Below are 26608 nucleotides of genomic sequence, written 5' to 3'. Positions count from 1 at the left end.
TCTGAGGAATAGTAGAAACTTACTGTCATTACTCAACTGTCACACAAGAAGTGTGAGAAACAGCTCATCCGCTGGACAGTGCCCATCTTTTCCCTGCCTACAAGATGGCTGATAAATTCTACATTTAACTGATCACGACACCCTTTACCCACCTGCCAGACCAGCAATCCTAATTCATAGCAAAGGAAGGAAGTCCCTCAAGAAGTATGCCCAACCAACTGAGCCATAAGGGCCAGGGCTCTTCAATACTTTTTAAAATGTAAGAGCTTAACAGTATATTTTTAACACTTACCCAAAGTCTCCATCAAAATAGATGGCTCGTTCCTCAATAAGATCTATAATACCTTTAAATTCACCCTCCAAACCAATGGGTATCTGCATAAATGCTGCATTATGATTTAGTTTAGACCTGAAAGATAAAAATACATATATTTACCTCCTTTTTTCCTCCCCAAATCCCTTTGACATGACAAAATAAATATTAGAAATCAATGACAGATGTTGTAGATCTGGGAGGGGTGTGATCAGCAGGTCAGAAAATATATAAAGCAGCTGGGAACAGACTGACAACCAAACTCATCACGCTCACAACTCTATTTAGGCAACAAGAACTCTAAAAGGATGGTAGAGTAACTATGCCCACATCTCATTCTTTGAATCAGCTGACTCTAGCGAAACAGAGCACAGCTGTTTAAAGAGAAGTTCTTAGGGGAAAACTCTCAGAGCAGGTGTCAAAGTCAGACACTTGTTATCAGCCTGTAACCCCATCAGGCACAACCACTGAATAAAAACTACACTCACAGGCAGGAATTCTCACTTGAGAAGAAATATGCTCTAGCTACCTAGATTCTAGGTGCCCATTTATAATTATGGCTAGATGGCTAGGAATCACCAAATATGTGAAGGAATCCAATAGCTTGAAAGAGAGGTGTGAGCTCAAGAAATAGTGCTAACCTCCAAGGAGAGAGTTACTAGAAGAAAATAAAATGTAAAGATCTGAGAATTAGCTCTATTAATCAAGACACTGCAATAAAAGAAAGTTTAAGGAAATGTATTATATATAATTGCTGAAATTAAAAATCAAAAAACAGGCTAAATAACTGAAGGGATGCAAATGAATGGCAGATGAGTGAACTGGAAGAATGACCTCAAGAATTCGCTCATTCCCAGTGCAAAACAGAGAGAGAAAGTAGGAGAAAATATGGTAGAAAAGTTAAAACACAGAGACCAGATTCAGAAGTTTCAAAATCTGTTTAATGGGAGTTACAAATGAGGAAACAGGTAAAAAGGGAGTGGAGCAAACCAAAGTAGGCAAATAGATGCTAAAAAGAGAACATTCCTAAAATTCAGAAAAAGACTTGGTAGAAAGAGGCCCTGTATTGCCAACAAGTAAAATATAAGTAATAAAGATAAAAAGTGAAAATGTTTCATTTTACCAGAAAATATTGCAAGTATCCAATAAAGAAAAAATTTCTCTCTCATATGCTCAAATACATCACTTTCATCAAGTGCACACAGCAATGTGGTCACTTAAAGTTCCTCAACATTGGATCTTTTGTCACCAGACACATCTCTTAGTCTCTCCAATGACACAAACTTTGCTGCCTATGTCCATCAGCATTCTTGTGAAACATGAGTAGAAACTACAGCTCCATTTACACATCTACAGGTGGTGAAAGGTAAAACCGACTCTTTTCAAGGGCTATCAGAAATAAAAAGAGAATTGTGCAAAATGTAACGTGCTATAAACAGCACTGGGTTATGTCTGGTACAGAAAGGAATACTCCTGTTATCTTAGCAGGTATTTTACCATACAAGGGAATACAGCATACTACTTTGGGGCATTAATTATATTCCTCAAGTAAAAGTTAAACTGAAGACGATTCTCAAGATTTGTCTAAATAAACACAAAGTACTTTTAGAATCTACTTTAGATTATAACTTCTCTAATTATAGCAAAACAGTATAAACTGACAGATTGTTTTTGGACTTCACCTTCAACATCCCTACAATTTAAGTCATATTTTCCCCATTTCACAGAGAAGGCAGTTGATGCGATCACACCACAAACCAAACTACTGAATTCAATGTTCCATTCATAAGGTAAGTCACTCACATAAATACATTTTTAAAAGGGGGGAAAATGTAAGGATAAAGCTTAATGACACTGAATTAACTGTTCTTCTGGATATAAAGTTTGTTATCCAGATCATCACACTCCCTCTGTTCCTTCTAAGGTTCAGTACCTCATTTGCTGCAGTGCCCTGGCTGGGTTGGAGCCCATTCGGTCCAGTTTGTTAATGAAAGTTAGAAATGGAACATTGTAGCGCTTCATCTGCCGATTAACAGTCATGGTCTGGCACTGCACCCCTCCAACTGCACAGAGAACAAGGATTGCACCATCCAACACTCTCAGGGCCCTTTCAACTTCTATTGTGAAGTCCACATGCCCTAAATGAGACAAAGAAGTGTGTGAGCATCATAAAAGAGCAGTCTGAAATTTTATAATATGCATACTTAAAAGTTTTTGTATCCCTGCTCATCACATAAGTCTTCTACTTAGAATGCGAACTTTTAAAATCACCAGTACCACTCACCATAAGGTCCAGGGGTCCAACAAGATCATTTCAAAAAGAGACAAGGGCATGGGAACCTTTGGAATCAGCTGCAACATGTAAAGGGCAAGAACCTTCCTACTCAAAATTTACTAGCACTATCTTTCAGGAAACCCACAAAAAGATGATTTCTCTACCAGGGACTCAGTCACACTTCTGGGCACAATGTGACTAAAAAATGAGCTGCGTCATAGTAGAGGAAAGAGGTAACTGTGCTTTTGCCCAAACAAGCTGCAATAGAACCAAAAACCCAACTCACCAGGAGTATCTATAATGTTGATATTGACATCTTTCCACATAGTATAGGTGGCTGCTGACTGAATAGTGATTCCTCTTTGTCTCTCGAGTTCCATGGAATCCATGACAGCACCAACTCCATCTTTACCTTTCACCTAAACACAAGCACAGCAATTCAGATTTTTCTGTCCCTGCATTCCAATAAAGAAATCTTTACTGAGATGGAACCAGAACACAGGGAGTTACATGACACAACCTGCAGAGAAGCCTAATTTATCAAAACATACTCTCTCATTACAGATTTTGCCCTCGATTACCTGGCTAACCCTTTTTTCATTGCCATTCTCAGCAACTACTGCCATAGAGCAATCACCCAGTCTTAGAGCCATCTTTGCTACTTTGGCACTCTTCCTGTCCACCAGTCTTGTGCTAATCTGCTCAGAGAACAGATTTTTTTCCCTGCTCTGCTACATGTGGATTTTGAAGCCCAGTGGGCAGGATTCAGCTTTTAAAGTATGTGATTTAAGAAGATGATCTTCATCTGAAGAAAATTTTTAAATGGAGAGTTAAGTTACTCATTGATATATGTAATTTCTTCAGGAGAGTTTCAAGATTTTCTTAAATAATTTTTTTCTGATATATGTATTTTTTAAACTATTAAGCTCATACTACACATCGCTTTAAATCCACTATTCCACTTATTATAAACATCTCTCCATAACATTAAAAATTATGTAAATACTATTTTAATGGCTGCTTAAGGGTACATTGTATTGATTTAACATTCTCAAGACTCAGTATACTTACAGTAATGGTTTCTAGATAGATTCCTCAGAGCAACATTTTAAGCCTACTTGAGCTATCCACTGTGTGATATGATTTTGATTAAAGATCCACTGTTATCATTTAAACCTTGCAGGTTTTGTGAAGTTTATTAAATCATAACTACAAAACAATTAAAACAAAGCTCTAACTAATCTGGAATCAACATGAACCAGATACCTCATGCATCTTTGCAATTCTGCCAGTGTAGTAAAGCACTCGTTCTGTTAATGTAGTTTTCCCAGAATCGATGTGAGCTGAGATTCCAATATTTCTTATCTTTTCATTAGGAATCACCCCCGATGAACACCATCGGCAGACCTTCCAATTAACCTGAAAACAAACAAACAAACAAAAAACAAAGCTCAATTCCTTGTACTTTTTACAAGGTAACAACGGGCAATTAGAATGGGTTGTGTGGACATCTTTCCTCCAAGGCATTTCAGTGAATACAAAACATCATCACGCCCGGCCGGGTGTGGCTCAGCGGTCGAGCATCAACCTAGGATCCAGGTGATCGGGGTTCGATTCCCGGTCAGGGCACATGCACGGGTCGCGGGCTGCAGCGGATCAATGACTCTCTCATTATTGACGTTTCTATCTCTCTCTCTCCTTCTCCTTTCCTCTCTCTGAAATCAATAAAGATATATTTAAAAAAAACAAAAAACAAAACAAAAACACCAAAAAACACACATCTGACAGCCTGGAAAGGCAAAAGAGTAAATGTCTCAACCTGCAACTCCTGCAAATCAAAGGAGAGACTGCAAGAAGACAGAAAAGACAGTATTAAAAATAATTAAATAAAAAAAGATATTCAAATAAATTAATTAAAGGGGCAGATACTTTTACTGAATGTTACAGGCTTGAAAATATACATGGGGGCTGATAAAATCAGAAAGCTCCCAACAACTAGGAAATAGTTTCTAGTTTAAATTTTACCTGATTATTTTGCTTCCCCATTATTGTAGTTCACAGCAAGCAAGGATGCTTAAGGGCTTACATGCTCTAGGCAGCGGTGCCAACAGCTCCAAGGCAGCCTACAGAAGGTGTCCAATTCCTTCTACACAAAACCAATCAATGACGCTTTTTAAAACTTTTTTTAATCAGGGGAAGGGGGGGGCAATCTTGCATTTTATGGAATCAAGACACAATATAAACCTCTTCCTAAAGGACTGTACATCCAAATGCACTGCGGCCACCTTTGGGAAAAGGGAAGCAGAAGACCGTGAAGATGGGTCAAATACGAGATGGAACCTGGGCGAGAGGCGCTCAGCCGCGTCAACGCCGGGGAGACCAGCGAGCGAAGCAGTGGGGGTGCGTGACAGGCCAGGCTCCACTCCGCTATAACCCCACCTCATTCTGCGCCCGCCCCGCAAAGGGCAGAAACAAGAGCACAGAAAAGTAAAGGGGGGTTCGAGCGCCAACTCGAAGGCGCCGGGGCAGGCTGAAGGGGGGCGCAGGCGGGACAGCCACCCTCTGCCGTGAAAAGAGCGCCTGACACCGAGTCAGAGGCCCTGGGTTCGAGCCTTGGCCACACTCATTTTCCCGCGGTCTTGCCTTTCACTCGTCACTTCTCCCTAAGGCACAGCAAACAGTAGAGGCTTAGCCACAAATGGAGGCGCGCCCAGCCTCCCAGGCACCGGGCGCTGCTCGCGAGCACCGAGGTGTGAACGTACGAGGAGCTTTCGGCACGGGCACGACGCCCGCGTCCGGAGCTGTCGGGAAGGAGGGGTCACTACCTCCCTGGTCCCGGAGGGCCGCAAGGTCCCGGGGACAGCCCCGGCTCGGGCTCGCCTCGCCGGGCACTGATACCTGCTTCCCCTGCCAGCCCAGGGCGGCCGGGACCCGCGGGAGCGGCCCGCGGCCCAGAGCCGCGGCGGTCGCCGCGCCCAGCAGCCTCATGGCAAACGCAGAACACGTGCGAGGGTCCCGCGGCTCCGGGTCTGCTCGGCAACCGCACCGCACCGGGAGCGTTCAAAGTCACGCCGGCAGGCGGGGCCGGAAGAGCACTTCCGGAGCGAAGGACGCGAGGGCGGAAAGAAGGGAAAGAGGGAGGAGCTTCCGGACCTCAGCGCAGAGCTGCGCCCTCCGCTGCCGGGGCGCCCTCTGCCGGCTTGGAGGAGAAAGTGCAGTCGCTTCGAGGCTCTGAGCAAGGTTCTGCACACCCCAGAAAGATGCAGCCTTAACCGTGACTGTTTTGCCGGTATAGCAACGTGGAAAATGCTTGTAACAGACTTTAAGTGGGAAAAATGCAAAATTGTTATCTATGCTATTACAAATATAAAAAATTACTCTGAAGGACATGACCTGAAGAGAACGTGGGAAAATAAGAACTATTTGTGCATTTCTCATTTCAAGATATTCAGTCCTTGTTCGATGTTCGTTACATGCCCAGGCCGAGGAAGGCAGCATCCTTGCTATTCCACTTGAACCTCTTAGCGGCATCTCAAACGTCGTGTCCAAGGCGGAGCTTCTGATCTTCCTCCCGAACCCGTCCGCAGTCTTCGTCGCATGAATGGAACTCCGCTGAGTCGCCCGTATGAAAAGTGTTCGTCACTTTGACAGCGCTGCTGGACACCCCTAACCTGCGAGCACGCGCTGTCGGCACTGCCTTCGGAAGCAGATGCAGAACCTGCGCCCCCCCCCCCCCCCCCCCCCGCGGAATTACTGTACCAGCCCTTGGGCTGATCCGTCAGCACCGGAACCAAAGTCAGGCCGCTTCTCTGTGCACGCTCCAGCCAGTGAACTCATGGTGGCGGTTCTACTTTAGTGTGAGTCTGAAAGTTCCCAGAACTAAATTCTAAGAAGGAAATCGGAACCGCGTCCCCTCCCGCCACCTTCAGGGCCGGCTCGCAGCCCAGGGCAGCTCTGCCTCCCTTGCCCTTTCGCGCCAGCCCCACGGGCCTCCTCCTCCGGGACGAGCCGGCTCTGCCCCGGAAACCGGGGCCTCCTTCCCTTCTTTCTTCTCTCCGCTCAAACAGCCCGTCAGCGAGGTGCTCCCGGACCGACTCCCCGACTCCCCGACAGCAGCAGTTCCCGCCGCCCCCCCCCCCCCAGCTGCTTCCCTTCCCGCAGAGCTGCTCAGCCACCCCAGGTCCTGTGCGCGCTTATCGTCTGGGACAGTGATTTGGTTAATTGCTCTAACCCCTTGCATGTGCTAGATGCTCAATAAATATGTGTTCTATGAATGAATGAACAAGGTCAAATAAATAGAAATAAGCAAATTACAAGGAACAAGAAAAAAAATTAGACTCGATGAATTTTTGCATATCATTTATGTATTAATTTACAATAAAGGATTTATTAGCTCCTTTGATAGTCATTAAAGTTGAATATACCTTTAAATAAACCTTTTCATGTATAGGTTTTTAAAAATGTAGTCTTTACAAGCCTTTATATGTATTTGTCTAAAATATATAAATTAAATACATAATTATGTAAGTGGTAATAAAATTAAGGTTTTTACTCTAATTCTAAGATAATTGTTAAATAAAAGTTTATCTATTACACTGAAATTACCACTGTAATAAAATTTCCTTCAGTAAAGATTCATACTCATTATCTTGTGTGCATATATATTCATATTTCTTTAAAATTATACCAACTATATTCTTAATTATTTTTATTAATACCACTTTTAGCCAAAGTAATCAAATTTTGTTTTGTTTACATAGAAAGCTGAAAGACAGAAAGCCAAGCACTGTTTGGGTCAATTTTTATGAGTACACATTACAGATTGCCTGTTAAGTTTTAAAGTGGTAAATGCACATATATAAATATCATTCAACCTATTTGCACATTGTGTTCAGTCATTTTATAATATATAAAGATAAAATGAAACTATCTTTAGCAACCAAAGCTTTGTATCACTTTTACTTAGAAATTGTCCAAGTATATAAGGTTTAATTTAACATTTCTGAGGTTTTGAAAAGTTAACTGAGGACTTAAAAAACTAAAAATTTAGCTAAAATTTAGCTAGAGCCAGCTTTATACTGTTAAAAAATAAACTGAGGTATTTTAAAAATTTTGTTTGAGCAAAATCGATTCCAATAGGGCAGCGTCAGCCTGGAAGTGATCAGGGGCACTGAACCAACGGAGCTAGGGAAAAGTCAGAGGCGGCAGGAGCAAGGCAAGGCGACTCTGGCTGGCTATAGCTTAAGCAGTTGCCTTACTTGCGAAAGCCTCATTGGCTGTTTGTGGGTGTCTTTAGGGTTCAATTTCTTAACCTGAGGCCTTACGGGCTTAGGTGTTGCTTTGCTCACGGGTTACTAAAGCCACCTCAATCTAATGGCCTCCTTGTTCAATAACACAAATATGAAACTGTGTAAAAGGCTAATTACCTTCCCTCCTCAAGAAGAGAGGAGTTTAAATATAAACCACATAGTTAAAAAGCCCTGAAGTATGAAAATAAAAGATGGGCGGCCTTCTACATAAATTACATGTTCTCTTTAACTTTAGACAAATAACACAAAGGCTGTCCCCTTGAGGTTTTGTGTTTTTCTGGTGTTGTCTTCTAAGGTACTTCTCAAGTGAGTCTTCAACGTGTCACAGTTCCCCAAAGTGGTCACACAATTCCTCGCTGAAGTTATGCTAGAGGTAGTACCAATCTATTAGCTGACAAACCCATGAAAAATTGCCTGATGTGCTATCAAATGTAAAACATTGTTATGTCTGTCTCAGGCTGACTACTGACCTGAGAAACGTGGTTAGAAGGCAACATGGGTGGACAGGATTCCCCCAAAACAAGCTTCTCATACAAAGGCAAGACTGAGGTAAGTTTTCACGGACAAATAATATAAGATGGTGGGGAAGCAGACAGAAGATAGATGTGTTTATAGCCAAATTCACCAGAGGACACCAGTCTGATCAGAACCTCCAAACTCCAGCATGATACTGGGGCCAAAGAGATCATCAGAATGCAGATTACTGCAAAACCCATGTAAATCAGGGACAGAGGGGTCTTAAGAGGTCTCAGACATGTACATAATTACCAAACTGAAGAGCCTATTCATTGCAGTAAGGGTCTAAGTCGAGTGTCAGTAGAATCTCCAAATAGTCCTAGACTGACCAGCTTAAGACAACTATCTTAGTGCATTCGGGCTGCTGTAACAAAAATACCATAGACTGGTTGGCTTATGATAGAAATTTCATGTGGTTCTGGGGGCTGGGAAGTCCAAGAGCAAGGCCGGGGGGATTTGGTGTCTGGTGAGAAAACACTCCCTCATTCTAAGGCAGTCAACTTCACTATCTTCATAAGGAAGAAAGGGCAATGGAGCTCTCTGGGTCTCTCTGATAAAGTCACTAATTCTATTCATGAGGGTTCCACCCTCATGACCTAATCACCTCCCAATAAGCCCCACCTCCAAACACCGTCACACTGCCACACGAAGTCATGAAGGTGATGAGAACATCATTGAGACTTCCAGCACCAGGAAAATCTCTAAAGTGGTAAGGGGCCTAACTGAGCAACCTGGCCTTATTATCAAGGCTACATTCAACAAATTGTTAATATCCTTGCATTCCCCAAAGACCCAGGGTACCAGAAAGATCAATGTTGTCCATTAAGAAAAAATAATATGTGAACTACAAGCTACAGAGTGCCTTATTTTTTATACTGGTTGACTTCAGCATTATGGTAAAAATAAATTCTCAAAAAAGTCAATTTCAGCATCACATGAACATAAAGATTTGACATTTAATCTCTATATGTCTAGTGGCCCCTTAGGAAGCACTATGGGATAAGAAATATATTTAATTCCATTTTTATTTAATTTCTAAGGTAAATAAATTGGGAGGGAAAAAGAATCCATGAATTCTCTGCTATATGATGCACAGAAATTATATTGTTTTAAGTACATTTATTAAAGTGTTTTCATATTTGAATATAATGATTCCAGTCATCATCAGTATAATGATTTACAAAAGGAAAATTACAGTATCTATTCTTGAGATTTTGCTCTATCCAGTGAATTTAAACAAAAGTGTTCTTTAACATTTATGCCTTTTGACAACTACCCAATGTATTATAGTATGCTATTAGTACACTAAAGTATGTAAAAAAGAAAAATTTTAACATCTGTAACTAATACACAATCATTTTTCATTATAAAAATTAATTGATATATGTGCATCTTATCTTAGTGACTAAAGGCATGAAACAGACTAGTAAAATTAACAGGATATGATATAGAAAACTAGATGATTGATTATAAGCACAATCACATAATTCTACTTCAAAGTCAAAAAGGGAAGATGTCAGGATTATAGAGCAATAGTGTATTTCTTCTTCTATTTTTTCCCTTGAAACAACAAAGACAAGAAACAAGATTTTATATTCTAATAAAGTTCAAACGTAATTTTTATAAAAACGAGTTAATGCTTGAATTCTAGAATAAAAACGGTAGAGCTGAATTTTTACTGGTATAATTAAAAGGGGACCGACTGAATTAAGTACCTTGCTCAAACACACACATCACCTAGCTAAGAAATTTTGAGACAATCAATCACTCAGGTTTGCAGAATACCAAATGCATTTTTCTAAATGTCACAAAAAGGCTGAGCAGAGTTTCTCCAAGGACACTCCAACGTCAGAATGTTAACGGTGGAGGCAGATTAAGCTGTCTGTGGGAAAGGAGAGTAGAAATATGCTGCCTTAAGAAGTTACAAAGAAAGGTCAATGTAAAGCCTGATAAATGTTAAGAATGTAATAAAGAACAAAAAATATACTGTATAAAGAGACTATAAGAAAACTCATGTATATTAACAATTTAAAATACTGCTTTGAAGATGAACTATTTGACCTTTATTTTCTTTATCAAAATGACAATTTCTCATAAGTACTAGCATAGTTTTGCTTTATTTTTAAAAATCTTTAAGCTAGCTAGCTACATAACACATTATAAAATTTGAGCTAAATAATTTTAAACTTTATTAACATGACTCTAGAGTAGTGTTAGTGAAAATCGAGGCCATTTTTTTTTAACGTTTAACTTTCTTATAACTAATTACATAGAACTAGCTTCACATTATCTTGTATCAAAGAATACACAGCTGACAGGAAAATAACTGGGAAAGCAACATCAGCATGTGAGCTTTAAAAACTAGTATGTTTGAAAGAGTTTGATTGAATGTTTAACAACTTTGTCACACAGTTGAAAATCAAAGTTTTATTTCTAAAGTCGAGACAATATAAAGCTAGCACTTCCAAGAAAACACTGACATATCAGAAGAAAGTTGCTAAGTATAGTATTGATTTGACAAGAAGAGATTGGTCTTATGTGTATTACCCAGCACCATTACTTTCTCTGTTAAAACAACCCAAACTGAACACATCAAATGCGTGGCGTTTATTTTTTGTTGATTTTCACAGGTGACCCTCTGATGTTGAGCTTGTCCACAAAAACATCTGATCTTCTTCCACGTTCAATGGCTGGATTTTGATGAGATTTCTCCCTGAGAAATATTCATATGAAAATTAATACCATTTTTTAAATGGTCAACAGTTTATAAATCAATACAAACATGTTAAAAACCACTGTAATTTAAGCAAAGTTTTATCTTCACAGTTCCTTAATAGCTTTGAAAAACACACTGCAGACTATTTCACTTAACATTTAGGAAAGCAGCAGCTGCTTTCCTGAGATAGATTTAATGATGTATGGTTTAACCATGATGTTCGGCACGGTAGCCATAGTAATATCATTTATATTTAAATTAATTAAGATAAAAATTTTAAAATTCAGTTCCTCAGTTGCACCAGCCACATTTTAAGTGTGACAGTACAGATATATAACATTTCCATCTCTGCAGAAAATCATTTCAGAAAGTTCTATCACACAGTGCTAGTTTACAGAAGATGTCCCTGATAGGACCACACACTTATAGATTATCTATAAAGAACATGCATTCTTTCACTGAGACCTGGATTTCATAGTCAATCTTACCACTGTTGGGTTTTTATCAATAAACTTTTCAAAGTGAGACAAATATCATCTAAAGTTAATATGGGAGCAGATTTTCTATAGAAAATATTAGGGCTCTAAACTCCAAACAGTTATTTTAAAATGAAAGATGCTAGCACATGAAATTCTGTAAAAGGCTTCTGCTTTGCTACCCCCTTGGCTACCGCTGGTTCTGTGAAGCCTTCTGCGGCAATCCTCCCCTTTATGCCTTGAACAGGTCTCTGTTTGAAGGCCTACTGAGGTCTCTCTCTGTCTCTCTCCCTCATGTGATTTCAATAGGAATTAGGTACAGTTTTCCATTTTTTCCCCCAGAGAACCAAATTCAATTGTAACTCTAGAATATATACTAAATGCATAAAAATCCCTATAATCTTTAACATTTCCATTTCACAGCTATTCCAAAGGTAATTCCAGAGGAGACTAAATTTTTGCAAAATACTTCCGAAATATCTAATACAGATATTGCTAAACATTAAACAGGTGTCTGAAAATGCATTTACCATTAAATACTGATTTTTTACTTATTAGGAAAGCTTTGTTAAGCCTTTAAAACCAGTCCCTTTTCCCTTATCTCTAGATACCAAAATCATTACTTGCTATGAAACGTGACTCCCACTTACTACATCCACATTAACACCTATTTCACATGAATAAACATATAACAGCAGGTGACAGTTCCTTAGGGGGATGTAGCTCCTATCTTCTGAAGCACAATTTGCTAGTGAGTTACTGATTATGTAATCCTGAAATATTTTTGGTTTCTTAGGTATAAAATTAAATTTGTGTGGAGTACTTAGATATAATGTAAAATTACAGCTTTCACAAAAGATTTGTTGACACAAACAACTTAGATGTTAATGAGAACTTCTTGATAACAGAGACAAAATTAGGTAACTTTTTTCCTAATAATTCTTTCAACAACACAATTTGTTTTAGAAATAACTTTTACCTTCTTTTAAGTTCTCGGGATCCTGAATTCTCATGCCCAACACTTCGCATCCTGGTGTTTTCTAGATTGCGCCACTGTCCCCCTGATTTGTACTTTAAAATCTCATTTTGCCACTCATCATCAAAAGCATGAGCATCACCTACATTAAATATGGAAACAAAGGGTCAAAAGTGTTAAGGTATCAACTGTCAGTAAATGCCTTGCTCCCCACACACTTCATTCTAGCCTGATGTTTCTGTCAGCCTGACCTCAAGATAGAGGCAGGAAACTGCTCCAGATAAATATAAAGGTCTCTGACTCAGGATATACTTCCTTTTCTGTTTGCTCCTCTCCTATTCCTTTTGATAATTTTGTTATTGATGATCTGGTTTCTGGCTATCGTATTACTCTACCCAATGGACTTCTTGACCCAGTTACACTCACTCACCGTCCTCTTCACTGGGCCTTCCCATAGTGATCGCCCCTTTTCTCTGCAGCTGGACCCTCCTCCTGTGGCCAGCACTTCCTATCAACCTCACCATTTTCCTGTGTAACTTGGCCTCACAGGCTTCTGTTGTCAGTTTCCTGACAGGTTGGTTACTCACCTTGACTGTCAATTTATGTTGTTAGGAAGTAGGTCATGTAACTTCCATAACAACAACAGATATAAATGACAACAGATAAATACTTGTTCTTTCAGATCGCCTTTATAAAAATGTATTCCTTCACTACATTTTTTCTTCAACATGTTAATTATTGTGAAGTATTCTGTATATATTTCAATATGACAAAATTATAAAGGCTAAAATTAAAGGTTAAGATGTTGTGACTTCCATTTCATTGCACAAGAACAAGTTTATTAAACTCCAACCTTAAGAGAAATTGTTTCTCTAAAAGTATACAATAATTCAAACCTTTTACTATGATAAAATACTTTTATTCAGAATAATTTCTGAAAACAGGAGATGAATATAACTTAAAAACTATAATGAGAAGAGTTAGGATATGGGAAAGATTTAAATTCTTTTAAAAGTGAATATAAAAATCGAGAAAATGAAAAGATTTACTTGATACATACATATCATATATTATATATATATGATATATTTCTAATAATATCAAAAATCTTATCGATATAAAAGTCTAAATATCCAAAAATACAGAACCGTTTAAATAAATTATGGCCTATTCATGATAAAACTTTTAGGTAACCATTTAGAATGTTTTTGAAAAATATCACTGGTGACTGTTCACAAATTACAATGAAGAATTAAAATAAGCACAATAGGCCCAGCCTGTCGTGGCTCAGCGGTTGAGCGTCAACCTAGGATCCAGGTGATCGGGGTTCGATTCCCGGTCAGGGCACATGCCTAGGTTGCGGGCTGTAGCCGATCAATGACTCTCTCATCATTGATGTTTCTATCTCTCTCTCTCTCCCCCTCCTTTCCTCTCTCTGAAATCAATAAAGATATATTAAAAAAAAAAAAAAGATTTAAAATAAGCACAATATAAATTATATAGATAGTAAAATATTAACTTTGAAAAAGTATGCATGTTTATACATACATAAAATTACTAGGAAGAAATACACTAAAACATTAATAGTAGTTATTTTGGGTTGAGATTACAGATCATTTTAATTTTTTTCTTTATACTTTCTTACACTTTTCAAATGTACTTCTGTGAAAATCAGAAATATTTAAAAAACTCATTTAGCCAACTGAATCTTACTAAGTAACAATTCAAAATATTCCATTTCCCAAATAGAAAACAAAAAATGACGCTCAGCATTATAAAAAATTATCTACTATGAAATTATGAAGCCACAATTCTATTACTTTGATAAGGTATTTCCTACACATTCATAAACTACCCCAAAACGACATCTTATGAAATGTTTCTACAAAAAATATTCCAGTTCCCCAGTACAGGTGCTGTTTTAAATTTAGGAGGAAGCATGCTGTTTTCTGTGATAACTGACTTTCGTTCATGTTGATGAATTCCTGGTTGACCTCTTCATCTCCAGTCTTCTTGTTCTTTAATTTTTTAATGACATGAGCTCGGTCATGGAGATGATGACCCACAGCCATTTTTTCTAGCCCACTGTCAGAATCTCTCAGTGCTTTCCTAGTTTCCTTTACCTGTAAAAGTAAAGAAAATTTTAAAAAATAAGCTATTATTTAAATATATATACAATGGATATAATTCTAAACTTCTCAGGGCCTATTTACTATAGAGATTAGACCATAAATCTACTGTTCTAAAAATAATGGGTAGTCAGTTCCACTACCAACTTGCAGTAAAATTATGGTAATAGTTCTCTGATATTTCCTTAATGGCTTGAAATGAAAATGTCTAGGACAAATAGAACCAAAACAACTAACCTTTTTCAAAATTGTAATCAAATATTAAAATAAAGAATAACTTAATTATGTGGAACTTAGTGCCTTCAACATTGCCCTTGCTTGACAATGTAATAGATGGGAATACGTGCTAGCATTCCTACAAGTAAGGGTAGCTAATTATCCAGCAGTTATGTTGACGGGATTGAATCTCATGACTCCTACCTATGAACTCTATGGGTTATCAGAATATTTATGATAGCCAAAAACTATTAACATGGTTTGCTGTAGGACATCTACATTTATATTCTGCTTATGTTTAAGATGCATATAACATTTACAGCAAGTTAAAATTAATGTGCCTGAGATGATTTAGCTGCACTATTGCAAAGGCATCATTAAAAGGTATGTCTTGTGTGTAAGAACTAAAAAATGAACCACTCATACCCATTAGACAGGCAAACCTAAATTTTTTTACTATAAGTATATTAACAGGAAAATCAAGAAATGTGAACTCTCATACCAGAGTTTGCGGAAGCTGACTGCTTCGATCAATGTGTGATAGTAACTTGGTAATTTCTAATGAAAATGACACACCCTTACTACAATCTAACAATACCATTCCTAGAGCCTTTGCACAAGAAGACTTGTATAAATATGATTAAATTAAAAATTTTAAATACCTAAATGTTAATCAGTAGAAAAATATATTTAAAAACTGTGGTATATTCATATTTGGGATACTATTTAAAAGTTAAAGAAAGCAGAGCTACACACTTGAGCTATGGAAAGCAGAGCTATATCAACTTGAATAAATCTCAGAAGTATATTACTGAGCAAAGTCAAGTTATTAAGGACACATGCACTATGACACAATTTATATAAAGTTTAGAAACCTATTTAAATAATTCATTATATTGTTCATGAAGCATATATAAGTAGTAAAATTGTAAAAACATGCATAAGAATGATAAATTCCAGATATAGGAAAATGGCTCTTCTGGGGAAGGGAGAAAAGGGAAAGGGACAAGGAGAAGAAGGACATTGGAAGCTTTAACTGCATCTGCAAAGTTTTTTGCTTAAAATGAAAACAGAACAAGAGAGCACTTAGAGAAAAATATTGTGATTTGATTAAACTGGGTGAAAGGAATACGAGTATTTATATTATTCTTTATACCTTTCTGTACACTTGAAATATTTCATGAGTTTAAAAAATTCATTTACTTTAAATGTAAATTAAAAGTAGACATTTGTTTCATGAAACAAAAACTTCTTTTAGTGTCTATATACCTGTCAACATGTAAAGGTAATAAACATCAATAGATATTTACATGAATAAAGGTAGGGTAGGGGAGACACAAAATGCCTGATTGTTTCTCACAGTGACATGGGTCTCCTTTCCCTCCACACCCCCACAGTACCAGGTGAAATGTTATTAACTAACATTTCATATAGGTGATCTATCATTAAACAACTTTATAAAGCTCTCAGAAAGCTTAGGAAATACTTACTCCTCCTGGAGCCTGACGGATTTGAGTTGAGGCCTGGAAAACCTTTGGTGGTTCATCACCTACTTTGGAATAAGTCATAACTGAGGAAGAAGTAAACGAATGTCCATTTGGGTCCATTGAAAGTTGACCCTAGAAATATAAGTTGTAAATCCAGAGAGTTTAGTCAAATATGAAAAATTAACATCCGAGAATTCAAATAAGGAACAACACGAGCCAGAAGTTCTACTAAGGATACTATGCTATGGGCATGGTGTATCCAAATGGCACCCCCAGGAAAGGCCTAACTTACTTCCACTTTAGCAACCAATTCCCATTCCCCTTGTGAGGAATAACAAGCAGTTCACTCAAAGATCCTTCAGCCTTTGGGATCAAAGGCCTATGGCTTAGATTTAAATACAGATGCTGTGATACTTTTAGTCAGTGGTTGACGTCTGTGTGCTAGTTTGCCAACCTTGAGCCAACTGGCCATACACCAAGAGTTTTATACATCTTGTGGGTACCAGATTGCTACATTATTAAAATCATTCTGAAGTTATCCTTAGATTTCAAATTAGATGACTAAAATAATATGGGCCCTCTTCATATCGAACCAAGTTATTGTTTTCATGTGAATATTATAAGTAGAAAAGTAAGAGCATTAGCGCTAGTTTATAAGTATTTGGACTGTATAGATCTAATCCAGTGTATAAACATCATTCCTGAAATTTCTATTTTCAGATTTTTTTAAACACTAAAACTTAATTTCTTAGATGATACAACTCCTTTTAAGTAGACAAGTTATAAAATAAAGAAATCTAAATTCATATAAAATGTTCATTTATAATAGTGATCTTCAGCAGAACAACTGCTCTTGAGGTTAAATTTCTCTAATTTTGAAAGCTAAGTAATGCTATTTTGTCAAACTTGTTGGTTGTGTAATCAATTTTGTGGGTTGTGACCAGGATTTAAAAAATATGAGATAAAATAGAAAATATCAGCACACATTGTAAGTAGCATGATCATTTTCTCATGAAACTTTTTTTCAGGTTTATTTATACAGTATACAATTATTGTGTACTGGATCATGATATAAGATATATTTTTAACCACTGTGTATCACGGTTAAAAAGAGTTTGAAAGCCACTCTAATATCGGGTACCAAAAACAGAAAACGCTCTCATCACTTTTTTAGTACTTACAAAGTTTCTTTGTAATTCCTGCATACTGTTTCGCATATTTAACATCATTCGGTCCACTGCCTGAAAAGGGCTGACATCTGTACGCTACAGAATATTAGGAAGTATGTTATTAATTCTAAGTATAACACAAAAGAAACAAATCAACCTTTCCAAAAAAGCTGATTTTTTTTCTCGATTTATGCAGTGGGATCTCATGCAGTAATCGACCAGGCAAAGATAATTTAAGAACTATACAATGAAAATGATTTGTTAAAAAAGTTAAAGCATACACAAAATCCCAAACAGCCAACATATAAATGATTAGGGAGCTGTAACACTATAAATACATGTATACATATATGTGTGTATACACACACACACACACACACACACACACACAGACATAGGATGGGGCAAAAGTAGGTTACAGTTGTGAATATGTTAAACACAGAATTTATTCTTGTATTATAATTTATTAATTATTGTATTATTTTCCATACGAACAACTGTAAACCTACTTTTGCCCTACTTTGTACATGCAAAAACATATATACACACCCATATCATTCATCAACTTTCTCAAAACATATTTAGGTAATATTTAAACAGAGAGTGATGTATTCTGGGCTGGTACAGCTCTAGCATATGCTAGTCTTCAAATCTTTCTTTCTTCCCTCTCTTAATACCCCACCACACAAACAAATAAAACTTGGGCATAAGATACCAGTGTCACCTCCACCAGTACCACATGGCTCACAAAAGCTGAGCTACCCCAGCTTTTTATCATTGTGGGGTCCAAGTGATAGAGCTTAACACACCCTACTAATAGGTCTTGAATTTGCCTCCTACATTTGAAGGCCCAGGAGGGCATGCCCTTGAAGCACAAGGTAGACTCCTTTAGGAGGACTGCTAAGAATTCCTCTAGAACAGTGATTTCTCAATCAAGAGAGACTGTGACTCCAGGGGACTTATCCAGAGAAATACTCAGTTTTGTTAGTCACAGTTGAGGAGGCTGTATGACTGGCATGTAGTGCATAGAGGCCTGGATACTGTTCAACATCTTACAAAGCTTAGGGCAGCCCCCACAGAACAAGAATCATCAGCCCAAAATATCAGCAGTGTCACCTTTGAGAAACTCAGCTCTAGAAAACTCTGCTATTAATAACTTAAGTTTTATCACTGGAATACTCACCAGAAATTAAAAAGTTAAGCATGCATTGTGTCCCCAATGCACTGCCTACTATTATAAAGCAGAGAGAATGTTTGGTTCAAGTAACTCAAGCAGGAGTAGTCTTTTGAATCCTGTTAGGCACTGTGGTAAAATGCTGATATTTCAGCCCTGCTGGAGACTCTCTGCTGTGTGCCAAGCTAGGACTCAACAAAAAATTATCACAGGCCTGTTTATGTTTTTGCTTTCTGTTGGGTTTTTATTGCTAGAAACAATGGGAAATAGATGGGAAAACCAAATTGCCATAATTTTGTGAATATTTAAAATGTGCACTTAACACAGCATAGAACACAAACACACATTTAGGAGATGCTGATACATCTCTGTACACAAAGGACTGCAATAGAATTAATCTGCATTTCAGAGGTTCAGGAAATATTCTGAATACTTTGTTTTAATAGTAGCTTGAGGATCAGGGCTGCATAAGACACACAATTCTTGAGAGCTGAAAGAGGGCTAGCCCAAGGAAGAGAGGGGGAGGGCGGGCAGGTGGGGAGGAGGGGAGAAGAGCAGATGTCTGGATATATTCTGCTCTCTTCTCAGTTCACTGTCAAATCAGCCACCTGTACCTGCTGTGGGGTATCCCAACACCTTGGAGTGACAAAAAGTAGGGGTACAAATTACAGCTGAGATTCCAGTGGACTCGTAAGACCTTCAGGAGCTTTGTACAGATGCTCTTTTCTCTCTGCCTGAATGCTTTCTCTAGACTCTTAGCGCAGGTAGTTTCTTCTCATCATTTGAGTACCACCTTCTTAGAAAAGCCTCCTACATGAACTAATCTCTGCTTCCCCTCCCCCCTCCCTCACTGTATCTTTACCCTTCAGAGTACTTGGAAGTACTTGGACTACCTGAAATCATGCTGTTGTTTACTGTCTGTCTTCCCACTCAATAAAAATAATCTCTGTGAAGGTAGGGCCATCTTCTGTCTTATTCACTACTATACACCCAATATTTAAAAAATAATTCCTGGCACATAGGAAGGCTCAATAAATATTTGCTGAATGAATAAACAAATTCTCTCTAGCTCAGCTCAAACCCCTATATCCACCATTTACCAGATTAGTAGATCTACCTGGATAACCCACAAATGCCTCAAATACAAAAGGCCCCAAACTGCAATGATCCTTTTGGCCATCCTGCCCTCATATCTACCCAGCATCAATGCTCTGTTTTTTATCTCAGTGGCATTCCCATCTACCTAATCCCTCATACCAGAAAAATGGGTATAATACTTTCCTTCCCTCTCTCTACTGCTCCTGCAAGCCAACCAATCACCAAGTTCTATCCATTCCTTCACCTCGTTAATTGTTGCTCAAACGAAATTGTTTCTCTTTATCACCACAGCCATTACCCAAGTAGAAGTTACCATGAATGCTACTCACAACACTTTAACAGCCTCTTGGCCTGCCTGCCTCCGCTGAGGTCCCTTCTACTCTCTTTTCCCTATGAGCACAATGACATTTCAAAGATGAGAACCTGACTCTATTACTATTTTGATGAAAATTCGTAAACTGTTTCCTCTGCTCTTATGCTAATGTCCACAATCCTTGCCAGGGCTGAAAGAAGTCCCTGGTTACCTCTCTACCCTCCTCTGTATCTACCCTTCAACTCCTATTCCAGGGTCAAGGGTTCCTAAATATTTTTGCACCCCCTAGCGTCCATGTCTTTGCACATCCTGCCTCCTCTGTGTTGAACCCTCTTTTCCTCCCCTCCCTGTTTTTCCTCACTAACTCCTGTTAATCCTTAAGGTTCGGGAATCTTCTCTGATTGACCTCTACCCCCGTATCCTCAAAGGGTTACAGGCTTTTTCTACCTGTGTTCCCATAGCATGTTGAACTTCCTATCATTTTACTGATAACTCTGTGCTATAATTGCTTCTTTTCTTTATCATTTGTCCCACTAAAAACTCTGGCCAGGAAGGTCAAACTTTAAGGAGACAAATGGCTGAAATCTGACACAAGATTTCACACTTTTCCATGAGGGTATAGATGCCTCCATAGGAAATGTTCCAAAGTCATGCTCTTCTCTGCTACCCCTCAGATTGCCTTTAAGTGTGTTAGAAACTAGAATCACAGAAAATAGGATGCAAGCCCAAAGAAACAGGGGTGGGAGAAAAGCTGGTTGCAGAGTAGACACATCTGGACATGGGAAAGAAAAAGCAGCATGAATAAATTGTCGGTAGAGACCTAGCGAAAGCAGCCTATCTGAGCTTTGCCAAATGTGTTTGTCTATCTACATACAGCCTGGTGCTCTTTCACCTGTTGGAAAGTCACCATAAGCATGTCTCCAACTTTCAATCCCTTTCATAAACCAAGTGAATGCTCATTCATCTATTTAAATGTACTTTTATTTTTATTTTTGAAGACTGATTTTACATAAAGTATGTTGATAGGACTTACTTCATAAAGTACATGCCAAAACACTGTAAAATATTTATTACATGAAAAAGGTTTCCAGTACGAATACTAAAAAGCCATTATAAAAGAGAAGCTGCATGCCGATTCAATTTGCTTGAGTTAATGAAAAATAAATATTTGTCAGAAAATATTGCTAAAATGGTTTGTGTCTCATGATATGAACCATACCACCAAAACTGCCAAAAGGCACAAGAGAACTCACTGCCTAGAAAAAAATCCAATTAATGTTGGTTATGATATTTATTACACAATTATTCCTGAAAAAGAAATGATGCACTCTATACTGACATAGTTCAGTGCTAATAAAATTACAGATCCTTTTAATCAAACAGAACTCAACATATATCTTTAAAATTCTCCACTTATTATTTGTTGTACAGCCTGACAGGAGCCTGGCAGGCAAACAGGGGAGGCCGTAAATCACTTTTAAATACGACGACTCTAGTATTTATTAAAGGCAGTTGAAAAGTATTTGCTATGGCTTAATACACACATTTCTCAAAGGAAAAGCAAATTTACACCAAAATTAATTAAAACATAATGTACAATGATTAAGATTGTATCATTTTTCCTGTGCTCAGCTATTCCATATTTTTAAAAGATCAGTTAATCTTGCCTTTAACTGATTAAAAATAAAAAGTATCTACATTAATAACAACTCAAAAGATTAGTAGAGCTATTGGACAAAAAATTTAATAAATATTTCCTAAGAACTAATTTATGAAATAAAAAATACAGATTTCAGAAAGGATCAAACACATAGATTTAAAAGTAATTAAAGTCTTTGATAGGCAAAAGAATGTTAAGTATAATAGATGGAATAATCAAAATTAATAGTTCAAAAATTATACTCCTCAATAGGTACAGATGAACAAAAATAACATTTTAGATATGTATGCAAATTAAAAACTTTCTTTACTTGAGAGTTTCAAATGTTGAAAATAAAATTTGAATTTCTGGGTAAAAGCTATATATAATCAGCGATAAATAATTTTCTCCCTATGTAACATGTTGAAAAATAGAGAAAACTGTGTTTACACTAAAAATTAGAAATCAAATTATATATACTTATACTGTATATCTACAATAGTAATCTCCAAAGTGTCTTGGATGCACCAATAAGATTCCTCTTTCTATTTCCTTTCACTGAAAGAAAAATAATTCCTTTTTATTTCTTTTTAACTCTGGCACCAACAATCAACCTAACTGACAGATGCTCATATGTCATATGTTGAATTACATATTGCCTAATTAAATAAATTTAGAAATTAAATTATCTAGTTTTAAACAAAATTAATCGCCTCCAAATGGATGACTGGCTTAAAAATAGCCCAGAAAGAAATCGTGAACTGAAGAAAGCAATACAAACACAAGAAATACAATACAATACACAAGAAATACCAATACAAACACAAGAAAATGGCACAGGTGATGCCTCTCCTACTTTTGTAGGAGTCTGTTTTCCCTCATAAATTTATGTGTGTGTGTGTGTGTGTGTGTGTCTGTGTGTGTGTGTATAACCACTATTAACTAAAAGAAAATGAATTAGAATGTGAATAATATATATTGGAATAACATGCGTTAAAGATGACAAATGTAAAGAAATTGGCCAAAAATAAAGAAAAAAAAGGATCAAGGTGTCTATTAGAAATACAGGTTTTCATCCACTATGCTTAAAAGCATCAACGTAATGGCTGACTGCTCCATCAAAACACTCACTCATTTTAAAACATAATGTCACTATACATAGCCCTACTCTTTTCTGGCTATGGTTGTAACAGATATACGAAATATTCCAATGGTCATGTGAAAGACAAAATTTCAGAATGTCACATTTGATTTTTCTGACCCCCTTTGATAATTTAGCTTTTGATCTTAATTTTAGACTTCTATGGAAACTGATAAAAAAATTATATGTGTGTGTGTGTGTGTGTGTGTGTGTATAACCACTATTAACTAAAAGAAAACTAATTAAAATGTGAATAATATATATTGGAATAATATGCATATAAAAAAGAATGTGAAGATTACTTTCACTTAAATGGTACATGTAATTTTATTCATCAAACTTCTTAGGAGTATTTAAAATATTTTGCTCTATTTAAGATGATTGAAAACAGAAAATATGTGTTTTTTCCTGGGAGTTTTCTAATTGACCAATTTAATGTTCAGTGAGTTCCAAATATCTACATTTCAATTTCAGAGATTCATCTTTATAGAAACTTCTATGCATTTGCTGTTCTAGAACTGCTCTTCCTGAGGCTGAAAAAGCAACAGAAATAAAAAGAAAATAGTCGAGACATATAAATATCCTGAGTTTTTTTTGAGTATGTTTGTAATCTAGCTTTGCTCTCAGACAAGACTTATGAAAATACATTGCAATTATGCAAGACTCCTGAATACAGTTAAAAGGTTAATCTAAGTTGTGAAGGTCTAAAACTTAGGTGGACTTTGAAGAAGTCAACTATGAGACTGTTTTTTCCTGGTCAACAAAGAGAAAGCATTATGCTGGAGCTTCAGCTACTGTTTTAAAGTGGGAAAAAAGTGTTGTATGGGACAGAAAGGATATTTCCTTGCCTTTTCTAATTTAAGACATGGGAGACAATTCTAAGGTGAAAACAAACCATTTATATACATATGAAAAATAATGCTTTAAGTTTGGCTTATCATATATAACCCTATGATCCTAAAAGTTTAGGTAGCACAGTGAAATACTACACAGCTCATAATTCACTGTTAAAGGATTCAGCTTTCCAACAAGTCCCTTCCTTTATAGAACAGTTTTTTCCATAACGTATTAGTCATATCCTATCATGATAGATATATTCTTCTATAATATCTTTCTTCAAATTCCTACAGGACCTTCTAGCTAACTTTAAAATAATGAACTTACAGTCAAGAAATTTTCACCATCATCATGTCCCGTACGATTACGAGATCTTCCTCTACCGTCAGAGATGCTAAGCAAGTCTCTTCCAAAGGGTTCAGAAAAACTTCTCATCATCTGTCGCATACTTTCTCGGTGTGCTTTAAAGGAATCACTGTTGAAAATATATACAATCATGTCAGAATAAGTGCTGGAATTTAAATGGTAAGGATGCAAATAAATACTACAAAGAAGTCTTCTGAACTAACATGTTTGTTAAAGTGGCAAAAGAACACTTTAGAAAAGAATTACCTCATAAAAACCCACTACTCGTGAATACAACTTATAGACAATAGAATTATCTCATAAAGACCTACTATTCACAAGTAAAGAACTGTTCTACTTGTTATTCATAATTCACGTGTGTGTAATAATAAAAATACATCTTTATCCTTTACGATATAAAAGTGATAAAACAAAGTAATACATCTCTGGTAGCATAAGCTAGCTCTAAGGGAAATGGCAAAAAGGAGACTGAAAATGAAAAATGCTGCTATCAGGTAGAGGCCACCTAGGACAGTCAACAATGTAAATTTTAGGACTAAAAAAGAAGGCTGGCTTACTTATTATTATTATTATTTAATCCTCACCCAAGGTTATTTTTTCCATTGCTTTTCAGAGAGAGTGAAAGAGAAAGAGAGAGAGAGATTGAGCCAGAGAGACAGAGGGAAACATCAATGTGAGAGAGACTCATTGACTGGCTGCCTCCCAGGCATGAGCCCTGACCAGGGCCGGGAATGGAGCCTGCAACCGAGGTACAGAATCAAACCTGGAACCCTTCAGTCTGCGGCCAACACTCTAACCACTGAGCAAAAATGGCTAGGGCATTACTTATTATTTTTTAGATTAAATTTAGTGGGGAGACATTGGCTAATAAAATTATATAGGTTCCAGGTGCACAATTCTATAACATCTCATCTGTATGCTGCATTGTGTGTTTACCACCCAAAGTCAAATCTTCTTCCGTCACCATGTATTTGACCCCCTTTACCCTTTACTACTTCCCCCCACCCTCCTTTCCCTCTGGTTACCACCCTACTGTTGTCTGAGTCTATGAGTTTTTGTTTGTTTGCTCATTTGTTGCTTTCAGTTTTATATCCCACATATGAGTGTAATCATATGTTTTTTTTATTTTTTCCATCTGACTTCTCTTAGCATGATATTCTCAAGACATATCTGTGTTGTCACAAATGGCAGTATCTCATCTTTTCTTATGGCTGAGTAGTATTCTATTGTATATATGTATCATTTCTTTATCCAGTCTTCTATCGAAGGACACCAATTATTTTCATATCTTGGCCATTATAAATAATGCTGCAGTAAACATGGGGGTACATATATCTTTTTATTTTTTATTCTTTTATTTTGAAGAATAGTTTATTGATTTTTAGAGAGACGAAGGGACGGGGAGAAACATTGATGTGAGAGTGAAACATCCATTGCTGCCTCCAGAACACCCGTACTGGGAATTGAGCCCGCAGTCAGGACTTGTACCCTCACCGGGAATTGAATCAGCAACCTTTTGGTGCATGGGATGCCGCCCAACCAACTGAGCCACACCAGCCGGGGCTCAATGAACACCTTTATGTTTACTGTGTGTCAAGCACAGAGCCTAATTACAGGTCTGGAAGAATTTACAGTCTGACAGAGAAGTGAGACATATGTTTTAAAATTAAGATTATAAAACTTGAATATTGTAGTAGTTTACTATTGCTTCTGTAACAAATTACCACAAATTTAGAAACTTAAAACAACACAAATTATTTTCTTATAGTTCTGGAGGTCAGAAGCCCAGAATGGCTCTTTCTGGGCTAGGATCAAGGTGTTGGCAGGGCTGTGTTCCTTCTGGAGGCCGTGGGAAAGAATCTGTTTCCTTGCCTTTTAGAGCTCCTGTGTTCCTTGGCTTGCAGTCACTTTCTCCATTTGCAAAGCCAGCAGCACAGCATCTTCAAATCTCTCTCTGACGCTCATATTTAAAGGACCCTTGTGGTAAATTGAGCCCGCCTAAATAATCCAGGTTACTCTTCTATCTTAAGGTTGGCTGATTAACAACCTTAATTCCATCTGTAACCTTAATTCCCCCTTGCCGTGTAAAACAACATATTAAACGGCTCTAAGGATTAGGACATGGACATCTTTAGGGGCGCCATTATTCTGCCTACCACAGGTATATTCCTAAAATCACAGATATGCTGAATCAAAAATCCCTGGGTATATATCTCTGTATCTTTCTGTATCTGTTTTGTTCATCAGTTTATTTTGTTCATTATATTCCACATATGAGTGAGATCATGTAATACTTGTCTTTCTCTGGCTGGCTTATTTCACTTAGCATAAAATAAACTGATGAACAAATAGATACAAAGATATAGAACCATGGAGCAGTTGGATGAATTTCAGAGGGAAGGTGGGGGTTGGGGGAGAGAGATTAATCAAAGAACTTAGATGCATATATGCATGACCT

The 26608-nt window shown here is 37.3% G+C and overlaps 2 protein-coding genes across 4 annotated transcripts in view; both read right to left on the bottom strand.

The window, feature by feature from the left end:
* The window catches only part of GFM1 (G elongation factor mitochondrial 1), a 35287-nt gene extending 29612 nt beyond the window's left edge, over positions 1–5675 (bottom strand). The window contains exons 1-5 of the mRNA XM_081139159.1: positions 5487–5675; positions 3855–4007; positions 2875–3007; positions 2247–2451; positions 293–409 (exon numbers count right to left, since the gene is read on the bottom strand). Coding sequence (XP_080995285.1) covers positions 293–409; positions 2247–2451; positions 2875–3007; positions 3855–4007; positions 5487–5576 — 698 coding nt within the window. The 5' untranslated portion in view covers positions 5577–5675. The remainder of the gene's footprint in view (positions 1–292; positions 410–2246; positions 2452–2874; positions 3008–3854; positions 4008–5486) is intronic.
* A 3822-nt stretch (positions 5676–9497) lies between these two features.
* MLF1 (myeloid leukemia factor 1) overlaps positions 9498–26608 on the bottom strand; it is a 33227-nt gene continuing 16116 nt past the window's right edge. For 2 of the 3 annotated variants that reach the window (XM_081139161.1, XM_081139160.1), the window contains exons 3-8: positions 24112–24259; positions 17595–17678; positions 16417–16545; positions 14545–14704; positions 12585–12723; positions 9498–11126 (exon numbers count right to left, since the gene is read on the bottom strand). In XM_081139161.1, the coding sequence (XP_080995287.1) occupies positions 11021–11126; positions 12585–12723; positions 14545–14704; positions 16417–16545; positions 17595–17678; positions 24112–24259 (766 nt within the window). In that variant the 3' untranslated portion in view covers positions 9498–11020. The remainder of the gene's footprint in view (positions 11127–12584; positions 12724–14544; positions 14705–16416; positions 16546–17594; positions 17679–24111; positions 24260–26608) is intronic. The other variant, XM_081139162.1, reaches the window with a different exon arrangement.

This window comes from Miniopterus schreibersii (assembly GCF_964146895.1).
Source record: "Miniopterus schreibersii genome assembly, chromosome: 5".
NCBI classification, from domain to species: Eukaryota; Metazoa; Chordata; class Mammalia; order Chiroptera; family Miniopteridae; genus Miniopterus; species Miniopterus schreibersii.
This window is presented reverse-complemented; position numbering and strand designations above follow the sequence as displayed.